Raw genomic sequence first — 18,475 nt, forward strand, 5'->3', positions numbered from 1 at the left:
GTGAGGAGACATTTATTTAACATTTATGGAAGGAGTCTCCAGTGTCAGTGCTTTGTAATAAAAAGTTGAAACAGATTGTAGTTAAGAGTCAGTGAGAGGAAAAGAGCTGAGACCAGAACGGAGAGAAAAAGTGTTAACAGAGAGAGAGATTAGTGACATCACTCAGAAAAGGAATAAAACACTGAACACAAACACAATCAGAGAAGAAGAATAAACAAGTCCATAAAACAAATAAAAATGTCCATATTTATATATCATATATTTATATATCATATATTTATAGGTCATATTCAGAAATAATATTTTAATCCTTTAACAGATTCCAAATCTGTCAAACTGCAACTCACTCACAATGTCTTGGTTTAATCATTTAGATGTGAGGGTGTGAAAACTTTTGCTCCCAGATGTGGACACTATAACTAGAAATCCAGCAGCTCTCTGTGTGTCTGATTCAGAACCATGTGCTTTATATATATCACACTCTATAAGCGCTACATCAACTCTACATAATCTCTTTATAAACTCTTTATAAACTCTACATCAACTCTATATAAACTCTTTATAAACTCTACATCAACTCTATATAAACTCTTTATAAACTCTATATAAACTCTTTATAAACTCTACATCAACTCTATATAAACTCTTTATAAACTCTACATCAACTCTATATAAACTCTTTATAAACTCTATATAAACTCTTTATAAACTCTTTATAAACTCTATATAAACTCTACATCAACTCTATATAAACTCTATATAAACTCTATATAAACTCTTTATAAACTCTTAATAAACTCTATATAAACTCTATATAAACTCTTTATAAACTCTACATAAACGATATAAACTCTATATAAACAAAAAAATCTATATAATCTCTATATAAACTCTATATAAACTCTATATAATCTCTTTATAAACTCTATATAAACTCTACATAAACTATATAAACTCTATATAAACTATATAAACTCTATATAAACTCTTTATAAACTCTACATAAACGATATAAACTCTATATAAACAAAAAAAATCTATATAAACTCTATATAAACTCTATAAACTATATAAACTCTATATAAACTATATAAACTCTATGTAAACTATATAAACTCTATATAAACTCAGAAGTGGACGGTCTCAGTATTTAAGGGGGTTCAATAGAACCTGTCATGTAAAGCTGCTGCAGGAGAATTGCATAGCTCAATAAATCTCTCCTAAGAGCTCCACATCCCTGCAGATGCCCCAGTGAGGAACCGTACAAACACAACTCCCCAACAGTCTGGAGAAATCACAAACACATGTGAGAATTGAGTTCTACACACACTCCGGATAAATTCATCCTGACTGTTCCGCTCAAATAAAACACAAACCATGTCGGATAAACTGCAGGAAAAATCTCGTTTTCATTTAAAACATATTTTCAGATTCATGTTTGAAAATGCACGACTGAAAAAAAGAACACAGTTCAGAACCTACAGCACAGGCACTAAAGGAACCCTTGAGGAACTGTTAAACTCTGAGAGGGCAGTATTTTGCATGTTCTAGAACTGGTTCTCTGTGTTCTAATACTTTAGAGAGAAACATGAAATGTGATTTGGGGTCTTCATGAGGACTGGACTTGAAGGAACACTGCATAAGTCTAGTGATCACTAAAATCTATACAATCTATACATAAACATTCTTTGACCTGTAGAGCCCTACCACCTAACCTTTTAAACTCAGAGAACCAATTGGTAGGTTCAGATTCTTATTCCTCATTCTTGAAACTCTGTTTCCTGTTTAGTTTCACTTCATTTACAGAATGATACGGCTTACTGCGATTAACTGAACTGTATGTCATTAAGACTGTCCAAGGAACCCGTGAGGAACCTTTTATGTTCCTTAAGACCTTCAAACTAGTGCAGAAGAGCATACTAGTTCCAGACAGGTTCTGAGATTATGTTCTGCTCTTCATCAGGAATTATTCCATTTGTCCATTCTTCTGTAAGCTCTATCCTGGTGCGGGCGCTGGTGGATTCGGAGTATGTCCCAGGAATACTGAGCGTGAGGAGGAAATTCACCCTGGAGTGGAGGCCAGAACATCGCAGGGAATTCTTACAAAATACAATCAATCACACAACTTCTGAACAACTTCCTAAAGGTTCTACACAGAACTAAATGGTTCTTCAGCCGTTGCTCTGAGAACTGTAAATGGTTCTGTGTGGAACTTTAAAACAGATGATTCAGTATCAGAAAGTTCCAAGCAGAAACACTTTTGGAAGCTAAGAATCTGTAAAGAACCTTTATCTGATCCTTGAAGAATGGATCCCAAAATGTTCTACTTCGAGCGTTTAAAAAAAAAAAAAAAAAAAAAAATAGAACTGTTCCTGAGTGAAGTGAAGTTAATGTTTGTCTAAAACCTGCAGAATTTCCTCCAGATTTGGATTTGAGAAGAAAATAATTTAAATAATAAATAAATAAATAAATCTGAATAAAACATGAAGTTTTTATGTCTGGATGATCCTGAGTCTAAAGTTTTAATTTCGCTTTTATAGAAAGTCTGATTTCACAAACACAGTAACCGAAAGAACCAGTACACTCTCTCTCTCTGGGTGTGTGTGTGTGTGTGTGTGTTTGCATGTTCCTGCTCCTCCTCCTCTTCGCTGTGGTGTTTTTTTCTTTTCATATGTACAGATCAGGAACCGAAGCTGGAGCTTTTGTCTCGCGCTGTTGGTCATCATGTCGAGCTCGCGCACAATGCAGTATATTGGTCTCCTGCTGCTCGCCGCCATCCTGCTGCAGACCATCGCCGTGGCCGTCACCTTCATCTACTTCAGCAATGTTCTGAGCACGGTAAGTGCCGGGATTCGACCTGCACACCTCCGGGTTCTGCGCAGAGAGAGAGAGAGACAGAGGGGGAGGGAGAGAGAGAGAGAGAGAGACAGACACAGAGAGACTTCACTCCGGCTTGGTCTGAGTTAAACTCTGTCCTGCGCGCACGGGGGAAACTTTCACGCAGTTGAAACTTCTGGTGAAATTTTTATTTTTGTGAAAATGCAAACGTAAATCTGTTTAATTCTGTTCTGGAATCGCTCCAGCAAGTTTCTGTAGAAACACACACACACACACACACACACACACAAACGGGCGCGCGCGCACACACACACGGCGCAAAAATGCGTGTGCGTGTAAAAATACAAAAGTTTTACAGATTTGCGTTAAAAGCATGTTTGGGTCAGGAGCTGTGTGAAAGATTTTGTTGCGCAGTGAAGTGCAGAAGTCTGAGTGCAGAAGTCTGAGGGCAGAATTAATGCACAATCATTTGTTTTTATTTCTCACAGAGAAGAAAAGCTTAAGAATAATCATTTAAACTGTAAAGTGTAGACAGAGAGACTCTGGAGACGCAGTGTGGAGGTTTAGTGTTCTCCTGATCTGAGGGAATTACACAGAAATGCTTTAATTATAAAGTAGGCCAGTGTCTAATCTCCCTCCTACTGAACACTGAACAGTACTGAACACTCAGAGCTCTTACAGAAGCTCACACACTGTAATGGAACGAAGCCAACACCACGTTTGGGCTTTACAGGTTAATGCACCTTGTCCGGTACCCGTTCAGTCTGGACTATTTTTATTTGCCAACGTGTCTATATGACATTGACACACACACACACACACACACACACTGAAATAACATTTTGTTTATGAACAGATGAAGGAGACGTTTTCCAAAAGCAGTGTGTCGTGTCTGATGCGCTCGAACCTGCGAGCACTGAAAGGTTCTGACCCGAGCAGCTCGGAGGGAAAAGACGATCCCTGCTGGCAGGTCACACAACAACTCCACTTCCTCATTGAGAAGGTAAAAACCTCCACCTCCACCAGGGCAGAAACAACAATGAACTCTTTTACATCTAATATAATGTTTTGTTTTTGAATAACTAAAGGAATTAAACCCACGAATCAGACCCGAGCCAGAATTCAGTCTGTGGAGTTTAAAACTCAGACGACGTCTGAATGAATTTCATGTTAAATTTAAAGTGTCGTGTCTCCACAGTCGATGTCTAATCGCTACCAGGAAGAAATCTCCTCCGCAGTTAAAGGTAGGAGATAAAGGATTCCTTTCTCGTGTTGGATGTGTGATAACGCTGTGAGACTTTAGTCTCGAGGTCACAGTTCAGTGTTCAGTTCTGAAGTGGATTCAATGTGGTATGTTGATATAACACACTCAATTCATTAAGAGACATGAACACTAAAGTGAAAACTGTCCCCCTTTTCCAGATGAAGTGTCTCGAGTTCTTCCCTCGTTAGTGATGCAGGACCAGGACGCTGTCCCACGGCCCAAGATCGCTGCTCATGTTACAGGCAGTTACACACCGGACTCGGACAAGGACGTTGGAGGTACGCCTTAAACAAATATCTCACACAGCTCTTGTGCAGTGTTAGACTCAGACTGATGTCATATTTCAGGCAAAACGTCATTATTTTGCTAATAAAATGATTGTGTGTCTGCTTGGACACAATTAAAACCTAATTAAATACAACAATAAAATGGTTCAATGTTCCATCACATGATCATCGTCCAAGTACGGTTTTCAGCTGGTGAACGGTTTTGTAGACTGTCGTACTGACTGGAAGCAAAGTCCACACAAATACGAACTTTTATTGCACACCATCGGTCCAGGAAGACGCTGGCTAGCGCAGAATTCTGTAAACAGCACTCGCTTGTGTGTCTGTAAGTCGCCTCTGTGGAGATAGTTGAAATATTTTCTTTTTGTGTAGATGAAGTATTGACAGCTCTATGAACTATGCTCTTGAGAAAATGCACAGTTTGAATTTTGTTGCTGTAGATGACTAAAATGAAAAAAAGGCTGGTGTGCAACTTGAGACTGGTTTTTGAAATGTGCATCTCTTTCGTCTGTGCTGCCAAACTTTGAAACAATGGTGCTTTTCTAGCCAAGCCAACCCCATAATCCCTCTCTCTCTGGCCCTGCCGCCGTAGGTGCCTCCAACAGGAAGGTGTACGGCCAAAAAATCCAGTCGTGGGAATCCGAGAAAGGCTTGGCTTTCCTCCAGAACGTGGAACTGAGCGACGGAGAGCTGGTGGTGCCACAGGCCGGACTCTACTACGTTTATTCTCAGACGTATTTCAAGCACACGCTCATAGAGGAAGAGGAAGAAGAAGAAGAAGAGGGACGGGAGGAAGACGAGGGCGCGGCCAGGGGAAAGCCGATGCTGCAGTACGTGTATAAGAAAGTGGGTTCTTATCCGGTGCCCATCCTCCTGATGAAGAACGCCAGGACGACCTGCTGGTCCCGGGACGCCGAGTTCGGACTGTACTCCATCTACCAGGCGGGGCTTTTCCAGCTCGGAGGCGGAGACAGGCTGTTCGTAACCGTCAGTAACGTAAGCACCATTGAAATGGATGAGAAGTCGAGCTTCTTTGGTGCTTTCTTGGTCAGCTAGGTCCAACAGGCTACAGGACCAGGAGGTTCTTTCATGCTTAATGGCTCCTGTGTATCAGGTGAGTGACAGGACTCGGCTTGTTTTTACCGAGCTCTCTTTGGAACGCTGCCAGAGATCAAATCGTCTATACGTGTGCTGAGCGAGTTCACCTTACTTCGCACTGATGATCTCTGAAATGTGGGTGAATTTCACTCAACTGATTTGCTGCAAAAAACAAACAAACAAACGCTGGAATCAGGAATCAGAAACCCACCAGGACTCGGAGATGACTCGGAATTGCGTCTGCTCGGGAAGCAGGAACAGAATAAATAAAACGCTCAGCAAGTCGTTTGGGATAAAAACCGACGGGTCGCAGTGAAACCTGATGTTCTGACCTGCAAAATGTTTTCAATCCTGCAGGCAGACGGAGAGCGAAGTCCCGGCGCTGTGTACATCTTTATATCGCAACTTTAACGAATGAGACAAACTTTTAAATCATGACACAGAGCTTTAAATCATGACACAGAGCTTCTGTTTTTGCAATGACGTCATCAGACAGCGTGACATTGTGACGTGTTGTAGATTTGTGATGTTATTTCCTGTTTGTAAAACTTCAGCATTGAATGAATTCAGAAACACCACAAAGACGTGAGGACATGGCCGTACGCAGGTTTCAAAAATACTGAGGTCCAAAAAGTAAGTTTGCGAGCGGGGTTTGGGGCAAAAAATATCGACTGATCGACGTATGTGCATGTTAAGACGTTGGATAATAATAGCTTTAAAACCGTGTGACAGTCGTGTAGAAATGTGTCTCACCTCAGCCTGGTCTCCAGCATCGCTCTGCTTGTGTGGTCTCTCCTGCGCTCTTCTTCTTCTCTCAGCCTCTTTTTTTATCTCTCTGCTCTCTTTAACCTCCTCCCTGTTTCTCCTCTCTTCTTATCTCTCTGCTTTCAGCATAACATTCTTTCTGTTCATTTCTCTCTCCATCCTCTTCTACTCTTTCTTCTCTCTCTCCATTTGTATTCACTTCCTGTCTCTTTCTTTGTGCCTCCTGCCGACGTGTCGTAAAAAATATTTGAGTAAAATTAAAAACACCTTTATTTAATCTTTGTGTTTGAGTTTGCATAATTTTAGATTTGAATAATAAAAATGTGTCTCAAGCAGTACAGAAACATAAGAAAAATGTATTTTATACAAAATGATATCTATACAATTGTACTATACTGTATTATGACACTATACTTATGAAATTAAATTGAACCTATAGGCTTCACTGTAAAGGAAAAGAACATATCTGTCTCTGTGGTAATTAGGCCTATATTGTTTGACTGAGATCAGGTCAGTTTGTGTATAATGCTGATCATATTCTGGGCGCAGTGAGTAGTCCCCGCTCTTCCTCTCTCCTCTCCATCATCTTCTCTTTTTCTTTCTCTCTGTCTCATCCTGTCTCCTGTTGCTTCCCTTCCCAAATCTGATGCAGTCTTTTCATGTTCGTCTGTGTCAGTATAGAAAGTAAACACGGGGTAAATTGATATTTATTTGCAAATGTTCCCGGCTCTGCTAGGATAACCGTGTAATGAAAATAAAAATACATGTTGGTACCTCATCATTTTAACATGCATCTCAACCGTACACAGACTGATATGAAAGAAAAGCATGGACACTGTTTAATAAAGCGTGTGCCAGGTGATGTCTGACCGGGTCGGGATGAACTACAAGTAGACGACTGGTAAAATTCTCTAGTAACCTCAGAACACTTCGGCGGATTCAAGTGCCTGTCCTGCCCGGTTTATTATCATAGTCCAGCACAGTGGAACACAAGCCCCGCCCCCAACTTATTTCATTGGTCAACTCAAGCAAGCAGTCACCTGAGAAGGTCGGTTACCTTTGCATTGTGCAATCTTTGCAGCACCAAAGAGTTATTAATAGGTAATTATTTTATGACTTTTAATATACACTTCGGAAACAAAAATCAAGGTTTGGACCTCAGTGACCTCAACGATGGATCCGGCGAGTGTGAGGAAACTGCTATATAAAATCAGCTCCGATTTCTTCTTTACATTCTGACACTTTTCTATAAAAACAACTTACATTCAATTTTATTTGTGTAGCACTTTTAACTCTGGACAGCGTCACAAAGCAACTTTACAGAAATATATAAAATCCAGACTTCTTTACGAGCCTTCAGCATCATCACTGCGTCGATGTGTGTTTGTTTATTTGTTTATTTATGGATAAATCCAAAGAAAATGATGAAAATGAGCGGGTTAGAGTTAGTGTGAAAGAGCCGAGTGATTTTTCTCCAAATCACACTGAGAAATCAGCTGTTTATTTTTACTACATGAAAACAAATTTTTACTCAATTTACACTGAATAAAGTCTGGTGTGAACTCTGGAGTTTGGGTTTTCTGGGTTTTGTGAACTGTCTAAATGGAATGATTCAAATTATAATCCTGAACTCGAAAGGAAATCAGTTGTTGTTTTTAAACATGTTTAAGTTGCACAACTTCACTCACGTTATCATTTAGTTGCGCAAGAAGGAAAGCTGTTGGATCTGAGGAGCAGTGAGGCCGTATTGTTTGAGTTTGAACTCAAAACAGTTCATTTTAAAATATCAGATAAACCTGTGTGCACTTCTTGCACAGGGACTTTTCCCTGTGAGTCACTTGCCTTCAGGGCCGTGTCTATCCGAGACATTGGAGCATGCTCAGTCTCTCACGCCACTCGTACACACTGTAAGAGAAAAAGGAACCGAGGTCATGAGGTAATGATCAGGGTCATTATCGCTCTCTCACATGCCTACAGCCACAAACCAGATGTTCCACATGTGTGTAAGGCAGGAGTGTTCGTTCTGTAGAGAGGATCAGTTTAATATTTGTAGACAAAAACTTGAATGCAATGCAAGACACACACACAAGTTTGTAATGTGTATACAGGAATAAAAATGTGAAAGTTATTAAGAAACTTTAGGCTGAACAAATCTTTCAGTCAGTTTAAAGTCCTGTGATGTTCTTCAGCTGGATATAATAAATGTTGACGTGTCACATCTCACCTTAATTCTGAAATCATGACTGGTACTGCCTCGCTGCCGTCCCTCTACTGCCCACTTGTGGTCATAAAATGGAACAGCATCAAATCCATCAGTAAATAAAAAAGCTCCAGAGCAATAATAAAAAAATAATAATAGTTTTTCATTCATTTGGTTAAAGAAAAAAAGACACGAGTCAGTTTTTTTTTTGTGGAAATATGTTACATTTATATTACAGGTATTTAAATGCCCAAAGGAAAAAAAAAAAAAAAAAAAAAAAAAAAAACAGTTTTAGACAGCATAAACTAGCACAAACAGGACCGCAACATAATTTAGACAGAAACCGAACATACTGCATCTCAGTGAATTGCATCTGTAGAAATCCCGATGAAGCCCTAGATGGCCTGTAATCTATGTTAAGTGATGCCCAATAAATACTGCAAATGTTGTTAATGTAACTTAAAAAATATCATAAAATGTACTTTTTAAATCGGGGTTCATAAGTCGGTGTACAAAAAAGCTTATAAATACAACCAGTCTCTACTGACGTAGCAGGTACCATTTCATCCAACAGGTCTCGTCTTCTAGCCTACAAACTGAAAATCATCCACAAATCCACATAACATGACCCTCAACAACGAGGTCAGGCATCTCTTTGCTAAAGTTAATGCCGTATAGATCACTTGTACTGAAATGGGGGGAAAAAACAAAAACAGAATTCCATCAACTTACAGTAACATGACTCTCAAGTCACTAGTGTGTAAGACAATAATAAAATAATAAAAAAAGAAAGGTGTTACAAGTGATTTATAGGCACAGGCTTCAGCAATGACTAATTCAATAACATGAACTGGAACAGAATCACAGTAGCTGCCTTATTGACGACTCCACTGGCTCGTCTCCGGGGCGCAAGCGAGCCGGGCTGGAATAAGGAATAAGGGTTCACACGATGATAAGAGCATTGTGCACGACTCAACAGTCAAACCTCATGTCCAACGCCTCGTCCTCGTGAGGCCCGGCTGCCAGGAACGAGGCCATGGGCGAACCTGCCGCCGAGGTGACGTTCAGCGCGCCGGGAGTCCCACTGCCGCCGGCGTTCTTCATGGCGATGCTGGTGAGGTTGATGCCCAGCGTGAGCCTCGTCTGCTCCAGGGCTTTCTCTGGCACCGCAAACGCTTCCAGTTTCTTCTCGCCGTTGGCCATGTAGGAGTTCTGGCAGCCACGGCATATGCAGTCCAGACAGGCCTTGCGGTTGGAGTAGCAGGGGCAGCGCTGACCCCGACATGTAAGAACACTTGGGTTTTGGGTGGCCCTGCCACATTTACAGCCTTTCTTCTCCTGCGGTTTTTTGTACACCACCTTCGTCGGACTCCCCGGCGCCAGAGGATTACTCACCAGCCGCTCTTTCGTCTTGTCTTTCGTTTTCGGGGCGCTCTGTTTGGACTTCGCGTACGCCTTTTTAGGTCCGTGCTGCTCAATGCTCTTTTTGATGGGTTTGTTGGGCACGATCAGAGCTTTGCCCACTTTGGGAAGTCCTCCACCGTTCGGGACAGCAGCCATGTTGGGCGAGGTGAGCGTCAGAGTTTTAGGTTCGCACTTTATAGCAACGGGCGCCGAGGCGCAGAGAGCCGGCCCTCTGATGATGGTGGAGATGGGCAGGGGCTGGATCTTCTCACTGTCGCTTTCAGAACGCGAGCGTTTGCGATTCGAGCGTGGAACTCTGGGAGTTATGGCAGAACAGGAAATTCCGGAGGACGTCTGAGGGTTGTGATGAGGATACTGTGGAGCTAACACCCCTGCAGAGTCTAGGGGAAGCGAGGGAAGCGGTCGGGAAGCGTCGGCCGAGGCAGCAGAACATCCGAAGGGTCCGTTTATATTCCCTGAAGCTCCGAGGCTCGGCTGGAGAATAGCAGAACATTCTACCTGAGGAACCGGATCAGGCTCCAGAGTCCTAAGCACCTCCTCCACGCTCAGTAAAAGAGTTCCGCCTGCGTGTTTTATATCCTCGTCAAATGCACACATGTCCATGCTGGAGGCACAGAGCTCCTCTCCGGCCGCCGCTACGGCCTCGCACACTGGAATCTCGCTGCTGAAGTTCTCCTGCTTCACCGCCTCGCTGCCCACCTCCACTTCCACGCTGCTGTGAGGTGAGGGCAGGCCGGCCGGCAGCTCGTCCAAGTTGCTCAACCCGTTACAGTCCCGTAGGCCGTTTACTCCCAGCGGGCTTGGCGGCTGCTGCTTGATCTCAGAGCAGCACAGGGACTGGTGCTCTTCAGGAGGCGTGTCCGAACTCGAGGGAGCAGGAGAGTGCTGCGATGGGTTCGGCGAGAAACCCTCGTCTCCCGCCTTGTCCGACGAGAGACCCTCGGTCAGCAGAGCCAGGATGTCCGGGGCTCCGCCCACTTCGCTGGAAATGTGCTTAGCAAGAGGTGAACCTGCGATGTACTCGCACAACTTCCTGTAGCAGTTCACCAGAATACACAGCTGCTTGTTCTCCTCGAACTGCTCGTAGTCTTTACACCAGCTGCACGACGGCTTCATCATCATCTTCTTACCTTTGCACGCTTTGCAGACGTAGTGCTGGCACGAGGAGTTGGTCGGAGCGATTGGATCCTGGAGCAAATTCCCTGCAGGAGAAACAAACAGCAGGTCAATTTTAAAGAGGATGGAGCTACATCTCTACATAACACATACGCCAATAGGTGGCGCTATCACTCAGTGTAACACAGGTCAGAATAATAATCACAATAAAAGCAAATGAGAAGCAACAACAACATCTGAACACTGTGGGGTTAATGTGAGTAATACAGCTGAGAGGAGAGACAGACAGATACACACACAGACAGACACATACACAGACAGATACACACACACACAGAGATACATACACACACACAGACAGATATGCAGACACACAGACAGAGGCAGATACAGACACACACAAACAGACAAACACACAGAGACACCGACAGACACACGGAGACAGACAGACAGGTGTGCAGTGATGTGTAGGCAGGGCGGATGCAGTGTAGTGATGGGGGTGTGTCCAGCACGAGGAGCAGTGTGTGAAATAATAATAAAAGGTCCTAAATTAAAACCAGAGTTCAGACCGGAAGTAAACGTACCGCACACCAGGCAGGACAGAGACTGTCTGAAGAACGGCAGCAGTTTGTAGAGCTCGGAGAGAGCCTGCGGGTCCCGGGGGTCGCAGCGCAGCACCGAGCGGCACGCGGACACGTACAGAGCCGTCGCGTTTACCGGGTTCATGTCCGCACAGGGGGAGAGGGGGGGTCAGGATCAGGGAGAAACACACACACAGTCTCTGCTGTAACGCTGCTGAGGAGCTCAAAATTAATAATCGCGCAGTGCACGAGCGCGTAGTTAATGCACGAGGTTACAGGGTCAGTTCAGGATTAAAATCTTCACACGTGCGGCGTGATGTCGCAGAAACGTCTCTCCTCCTCACACTGCACGCTCACCGCCGTTACAGCCGCTACGCCGTGCACGCGCGCTCTCGCTTCCATGGCAGGAAATACGCAAAAATAATCATCATCACCGGAGAAATGCAGTGCACGCGCTCCGGTGGCGTCCCAAATACATCCGAAATGAGGTGCAGGGGAAAAGTCCGCTTGTTTACAGGCTCATGAGATTTTTTTCAAAGCGCAGGAAATCACACGGCGGCGCGTGCAGCAGAACCGCAGCTCCCGAATTCAAACAGCCGGATCTCCGGATCCTGTGTGTACTCACTTCTCTCTCTCTCACACACACACACACACACACACACACACACACACACACACACACAGCTCCGGATTATTTCCCACAATCCAGTGTAGTTGTCCCGTACACACCGGAGAGCGGAAGTAGAGGAGCTCGTTAAACCCGGTGTGTGTTATTGTTCATGGCGCCGCTGTTGCAAAAACAAAACAGGCCGCTTTTCCCTCAAGTTCTCCCGAAGCGCCGAAAATCGGTTCCGCTCGCTAACCAGCAGCTCCGGAGACTCGCTCTCAGGACACACGAGCACAAAATGCATGCGATTAAAATCTCCAAAACAGAAAAAAACAAACAAACAAAAAAACAAGAAACACCGCATAAAGAGAGAAAAGAGATAATACAAAAACGGTGAGATGTGTTGGACCGGGCGCGCGAGCTGCGGCTCCGGAGATCAGGAACAAAACAGGCCGCTTTTCTTCCCTCAGCTTCTCTCCCGCGGCTCCTGCGGCCTCCAGCCGCTTTCAGTGACACTCTCCGGGTGAAAAGAAACGTATATAATGTCCCTGTCCTGCGTTCCGCGCTTCTGAGGAGGAAAAAGAGCTTCAGAGCGCGATATTGAAATGTGTTTGTGTTTGAAAAAGCTGCTAGCGCTAAACGCTTCTCCTCCCTTCTCTCCGCATTAGCACAGGGAGGGGGCGCTGTAGCCAGATCTCGCGAGAACACGGACACATTCATCAACTCTCGCGTGAACACGGACACCTTCATCAACTCTCGCGAGAACAAGGGCGACTTTCGTGATGAACCGTTTCCTTGGTTACATAAACCCGATTCGGGTGGGGCGTGAGAGCAGGAGTGGGAGGGGCCTCAGTGAAATCTCTCTCATACACACAAAGCCGTTATGAACGGACATTAACTCAATAAGCACCGATTATAAACACACAACAAATACATACATCACCGCTCATGCTCACCAAAATGCTCTCAACCTTAACCACTACACTCCAAATATAGAAATACTAAACAACTCATTTTAGTTTAATTTCAAATAAATAAATTATTTACTCATGTAGTCTGTACAAGATGGGTGCAGGACAGTAACACACACTAATGGTTTCTTCTCTCTACTGACCATGTCATGTATTTTTATATATATATATATATATATATATATATATATATATATATATATATATATATATATAATATAAATAAAAAACAATTACAGGACACACACACACTGTGTTTGGAGGAGGAAGGAAACCGGTGAACCTGGAGGAAACCTACACAGACACAGTCGAGTGGTTTATTGCTCATTTGTAAAGTTACACCGTTTACATGAACGCTACTGGAACTGAAATGCCACTGAGACTTTAAACTACAATCATACAAATCCTCTAAGATGGAAGCCATGTCAAGTCCTAAATATGACAAAAATGGGTCCCAAAATTTGCGAAATATTGCATCGTTATCATCTGCGATGGACTGGCACCCTGTCCAGGGTGTACCCCGCCTTGTGCCCGATGCTTCCTGGGATAGGCTTCAGGTTCCCCCACGACCCTGAAAAGGAGTAAGCGGTTGAAGATGGATGGATGGATGGATGGATGCATCGTTATCATGAACCCTACATGTCAAATAATCTACAGACATATTTAATAATAATCCTATTTCACATCTTAACTGTTAGAACTTTGTCCGAAATCCACTGCACAAGTTTATATTTATTTCTGCAACAAAAAGTAAGAATATTAAAGAGCTTTGTCTCGTGTACAGTAAAACACAGAGAATAGGATATTCCTAGTAAATAATATGCAGAGTCCTGCACCAAGGAGACCTCCCATATCTTGTTCATCTCTTCAGTAATTTTACACCAGAGCCTTTGAATCTTCTGACAAAACCAGAAGCAGTGGGTAAGATTCCAGATTTCTGTCTTGCATTTAGAACACAGAGGATCAAGAACACAGAGGAGCGAAGAGAATACAGAGGATCGAGGAGGACACTGAGGAGCGAGGAGGACACAGAGGATCGAGGAGGACACAGAGGATCGAGAACACAGAGGAGCGAAGAGAATACAAAGGAGCGAGGAGGACACTGAGGAGCGAGGAGGACACTGAGGAGCGAGGTGAGCGAGGAGAACATTGAGGAGCAAGGAGGACACTGAGGAGTGAGGTGAGGAGCGAGGAGGACACTGAGGAGCGAGGTGAGGAGCGAGGAGAACACTGAGGAGCGAGGAGGACACTGAGGAGCGAGGTGAGGAGCGAGGAGAACAATGAGGAGCGAGGAGGACACTGAGGAGCGAGGTGAGCGAGGAGAACATTGAGGAGCAAGGAGGACACTGAGGAGTGAGGTGAGGAGCGAGGAGGACACTGAGGAGCGAGGAGGACACTGAGGAGTGAGGTGAGGAGCGAGGAGGACACTGAGGAGCGAGGTGAGGAGCGAGGAGAACACTGAGGAGCGAGGAGGACACTGAGGAGCGAGGTGAGGAGCGAGGAGAACAATGAGGAGCGAGGAGGACACTGAGGAGCGAGGTGAGCGAGGAGAACATTGAGGAGCAAGGAGGACACTGAGGAGCGAGGTGAGCGAGGAGAACATTGAGGAGCAAGGAGGACACTGAGGAGTGAGGTGAGGAGCGAGGAGGACACTGAGGAGCGAGGAGGACACTGAGGAGTGAGGTGAGGAGCGAGGAGGACACTGAGGAGCGAGGTGAGGAGCGAGGAGAACACTGAGGAGCGAGGAGGACACTGAGGAGTGAGGTGAGGAGCGAGGAGGACACTGAGGAGCGAGGTGAGGAGCGAGGAGAACACTGAGGAGCGAGGAGGACACTGAGGAGCGAGGTGAGGAGCGAGGAGAACACTGAGGAGCGAGGAGGACACTGAGGAGTGAGGTGAGGAGCGAGGAGGACACTGAGGAGCGAGGAGGACACTGAGGAGTGAGGTGAGGAGCGAGGAGAACACTGAGGAGCGAGGAGGACACTGAGGAGCGAGGTGAGGAGCGAGGAGAACAATGAGGAGCGAGGAGGACACTGAGGAGCGAGGTGAGGAGCCAGGAGAACAATGAGGAGCGAGGAGGACACTGAGGAGCGAGGTGAGGAGCGAGGAGAACAATGAGGAGCGAGGAGGACACTGAGGAGCGAGGTGAGGAGCCAGGAGAACAATGAGGAGCGAGGAGGACACTGAGGAGCGTGGAGAACACTGAGGAGCGAGGTGAACACTGAGGAGCGTGGAGAACACTGAGGAGCGAGGTGAACACTGAGGAGCGTGGAGAACACTGAGGAGCGAGGTGAACACTGAGGAGCGTGGAGAACACTGAGGAGCGAGGTGAACACTGAGGAGCGTGGAGAACACTGAGGAGCGAGGTCAGCCCTAATCTACTGCGCTGGGCAGGAGAAATGTCCGCTCTATGAAGGACTTGAAGCTGGACTGCTCTCACTCTGTTACACCCTCAGAGACTTCGCATTTCTCCAGGCTGTGTCCCATTCATTGTCAGAAATTGTAATATCATGTTCTTTCTCCCAGATCGTTTTAGGATAACGTAGACACAATATTGTAAAAATGTCTCAAAAAGCTGTTCTTCAATGTACTTCACTCGCATCAGGTAGAAGTGAAGTGTCCTTCTGAATAAAGCTCCTTAATTGTAGGATGCAAAAGAAGTCCCTACCATTCAGATCATATTAATGAGAGATCTGACCAAAGGACATAAGAGTAGAGCCGTCAACAAGTCCCTTCAAATTAAAATGAAAATCTCATATCAGTCATGCCCTGAGGGAAATCTGGGGTTTTGTATATTGAGCTGAAGACGGACTGTGTTCAGAGTAATGGGATTAGTACACACTGGACCCAGCCAGAACACAATGCTAAGTTGTGTAACATCATCACCACTAAGAGTACGTGTTGAAACCTCCGGCCTGGTTTAGAAAATAACGACATCATGTGCATGAAGAGTCATTTTCTGTTGCTTATTGGCTTCATTAACACCATGGACTTCGGGATTAATCCTGATTGCTTCGGCCAGAGGCTCAATTATTAATGCAAACCAAAGGGGCGAGAGTGGATGCCCCTGAGGCGTTCCCCCATCAATCACAAAACTGTTAGAGCACACAACTGACTATAACTTTTACCTGCACTTGTTTTAAGCTTTCTGGGGTTTTTTTACTTGCATGTAAATAAAACATAAATCACACTTTCTACACTTTATGAACATTATTTATAATAACGTACAAAGATGATTCCGATTGTGCAGTGTGTAGTTTATATTATTTATATGGTAGATATAACAAGAAAAATACACAAAAATACATTTAAACTGTTTATTCATGTCTCTGGTCTTATAGCTAGTGATCTGTGTAAACTCTCAGACTTCAGCTATCTACATTCCTCATCTTTCACTATGGGGCTTTAGTGTGTGTTCACACACACACACTCTATCTCTCTTTCTCACACACACACACTCTCTCTCACACACTCTCTCAACCGCACCCACTCTCTCTCCCGCACCCACGTTCTCTCCCACATGCACACTCTCTCAACCGCACACTCTCTCTCTCTCGCACCCACTCTCTCTCCCGCACACACACTCTCTCCCGCACACACTCTCTCTCCCGCACACACTCTCTCTCAACCGCACACACTCTCTCCCACACCCACTCTCTCTCCCACACACACTCTCTCTCCCGCACGCACACTCTCTCAACCGCACGCACACTCTCTCAACCGCACGCACACACTCTCAACCGCACACTCTCTCTCCCGCACCCACTCTCTCTCCCACATGCACACTCTCTCAACCGCACGCACACTCTCTCAACCGCATGCACACTCTCTCTCCCGCACACACTCTCTCTCAACCGCACACACTCTCTCTCAACCGCACACACTCTCTCCCGCACCCACTCTCTCTCCCACACACACACTCTCTCAACCGCACGCACACTCTCTCAACCGCACACTCTCTCTCCCGCACACACTCACTCTCCCACACGCACACTCTCTCAACCGCATGCACACTCACTCTCCCGCACACACTCTCTCTCAACCGCACACACTCTCTCTCAACCGCACACACTCTCCCGCACCCACTCTCTCTCCCACACACACACTCTCTCAACCGCACGCACACTCTCTCAACCGCACACTCTCTCTCTCAACCGCACACACTCTCCCGCACCCACTCTCTCTCCCACACACACACTCTCTCAACCGCACGCACACTCTCTCAACCGCACACTCTCTCTCCCGCACACACTCACTCTCCCACACACACACTCTCTCAACCGCACGCACACTCTCTCTCCCGCACACACTCTCTCTCCCGCACCCACTCTCTCAACCGCACGCACACTCTCTCAACCGCACACACTCTCTCTCCCGCACCCACTCTCTCTCCCACACACACTCTCTCAACCGCACGCACACTCTCTCTCACCCACTCTCTCTCTCGCACACACTCTCTCTCCCGCACACACTCTCTCTCAACCGCACACTCTCTCTCCCGCACCCACTCTCTCAACCGCACACTCTCTCTCAACCGCACGCACACTCTCTCAACCGCACACTCTCTCTCGCACCTACTCTCTCTCCCGCACACACTCTCTCTCAACCGCACACACTCTCTCCCACACCCACTCTCTCAACCGCACACTCTCTCCCACATGCACACTCTCTCAACCGCACACACTCTCCACCGCACCCTCTCTCAACCGCGCGCACACTCTCAACCGCACGCACTCTCTCCCACATGCACACTCTCTCAACTGCACACTCTCTCTCCCACACACACTCACTCTCCCACACACACACTCTCTCAACCGCACGCACACTCTCTCTCCCGCACACACTCTCTCTCCCGCACCCACTCTCTCAACCGCACGCACACTCTCTCAACCGCGCACACTCTCTCAACCGCACACACTCTCTCTCCCGCACCCACTCTCTCTCCCACACACACACTCTCTCAACCGCATGCACACTCTCTCAACCGCACGCACTCTCTCTCCCGCACACACTCACTCTCCCACACACACACACTCTCAACCGCACGCACACTCTCTCTCCCGCACCCACTCTCTCAACCGCACACTCTCTCTCTCGCACCTACTCTCTCTCCCGCTCACACTCTCTCTCAACCGCACACTCTCTCCCACACCCACTCTCTCAACTGCACTCTCTCCCACATGCACACTCTCTCAACCGCACACTCTCCACCGCACCCTCTCTCAACCGCGCGCACACTCTCAACCGCACGCACACTCTCTCCCACATGCACACTCTCTCAACCGCACACTCTCTCTCCCACACCCACTCTCTCAACCACACA

General features: G+C 45.9%; 2 protein-coding genes across 2 annotated transcripts; one reads left to right on the forward strand and one right to left on the reverse strand.

Annotated features, from left to right (window-relative positions):
• The first annotated feature begins 2,694 nt into the window (after positions 1-2,694).
• Positions 2,695-7,819, forward strand: tnfsf10 (TNF superfamily member 10). The gene is made up of 5 exons (XM_053611280.1): positions 2,695-2,838; positions 3,695-3,841; positions 4,037-4,082; positions 4,261-4,380; positions 4,982-7,819. Exons 1-5 carry the CDS (start codon positions 2,725-2,727, stop codon positions 5,443-5,445), a joined length of 891 nt encoding a protein of 296 aa, XP_053467255.1. The 5' UTR covers positions 2,695-2,724; the 3' UTR covers positions 5,446-7,819.
• Positions 7,820-7,844: 25 nt separating this feature from the next.
• Positions 7,845-13,146, reverse strand: msl2b (MSL complex subunit 2b). Its single transcript, XM_053611278.1, has 2 exons — positions 11,578-13,146; positions 7,845-11,079 (listed from the first exon to the last, which is right to left on the reverse strand). The coding sequence occupies exons 1-2, from the start codon at positions 11,717-11,719 to the stop codon at positions 9,425-9,427; spliced, it is 1,797 nt and encodes a 598-aa protein (XP_053467253.1). The 5' UTR covers positions 11,720-13,146; the 3' UTR covers positions 7,845-9,424.
• Positions 13,147-18,475: the final 5,329 nt, after the last annotated feature.

The sequence above is a fragment of the Ictalurus furcatus genome, chromosome 23 (assembly GCF_023375685.1).
Source record: "Ictalurus furcatus strain D&B chromosome 23, Billie_1.0, whole genome shotgun sequence".
NCBI lineage: Eukaryota > Metazoa > Chordata > Actinopteri > Siluriformes > Ictaluridae > Ictalurus > Ictalurus furcatus.

What these genes read in the sequence shown, in the direction of transcription:
- msl2b (XM_053611278.1), bottom strand. Translation starts at nt 11,719, where the DNA reads ATGAACCCGGTAAACGCGACGGCTCTGTACGTGTCCGCGTGCCGCTCG. An exon ending in TCTGTCCTGCCTGGTGTGCG is followed by an intron (nt 11,080 to 11,577) that starts GTACGTTTACTT and finishes TTTCTCCTGCAG; the next exon opens with GGAATTTGCTCCAGGATCCA.
- tnfsf10 (XM_053611280.1), top strand. Translation starts at nt 2,725, where the DNA reads ATGTCGAGCTCGCGCACAATGCAGTATATTGGTCTCCTGCTGCTCGCC. An exon ending in TCAGCAATGTTCTGAGCACG is followed by an intron (nt 2,839 to 3,694) that starts GTAAGTGCCGGG and finishes GTTTATGAACAG; the next exon opens with ATGAAGGAGACGTTTTCCAA. An exon ending in TCCACTTCCTCATTGAGAAG is followed by an intron (nt 3,842 to 4,036) that starts GTAAAAACCTCC and finishes GTGTCTCCACAG; the next exon opens with TCGATGTCTAATCGCTACCA.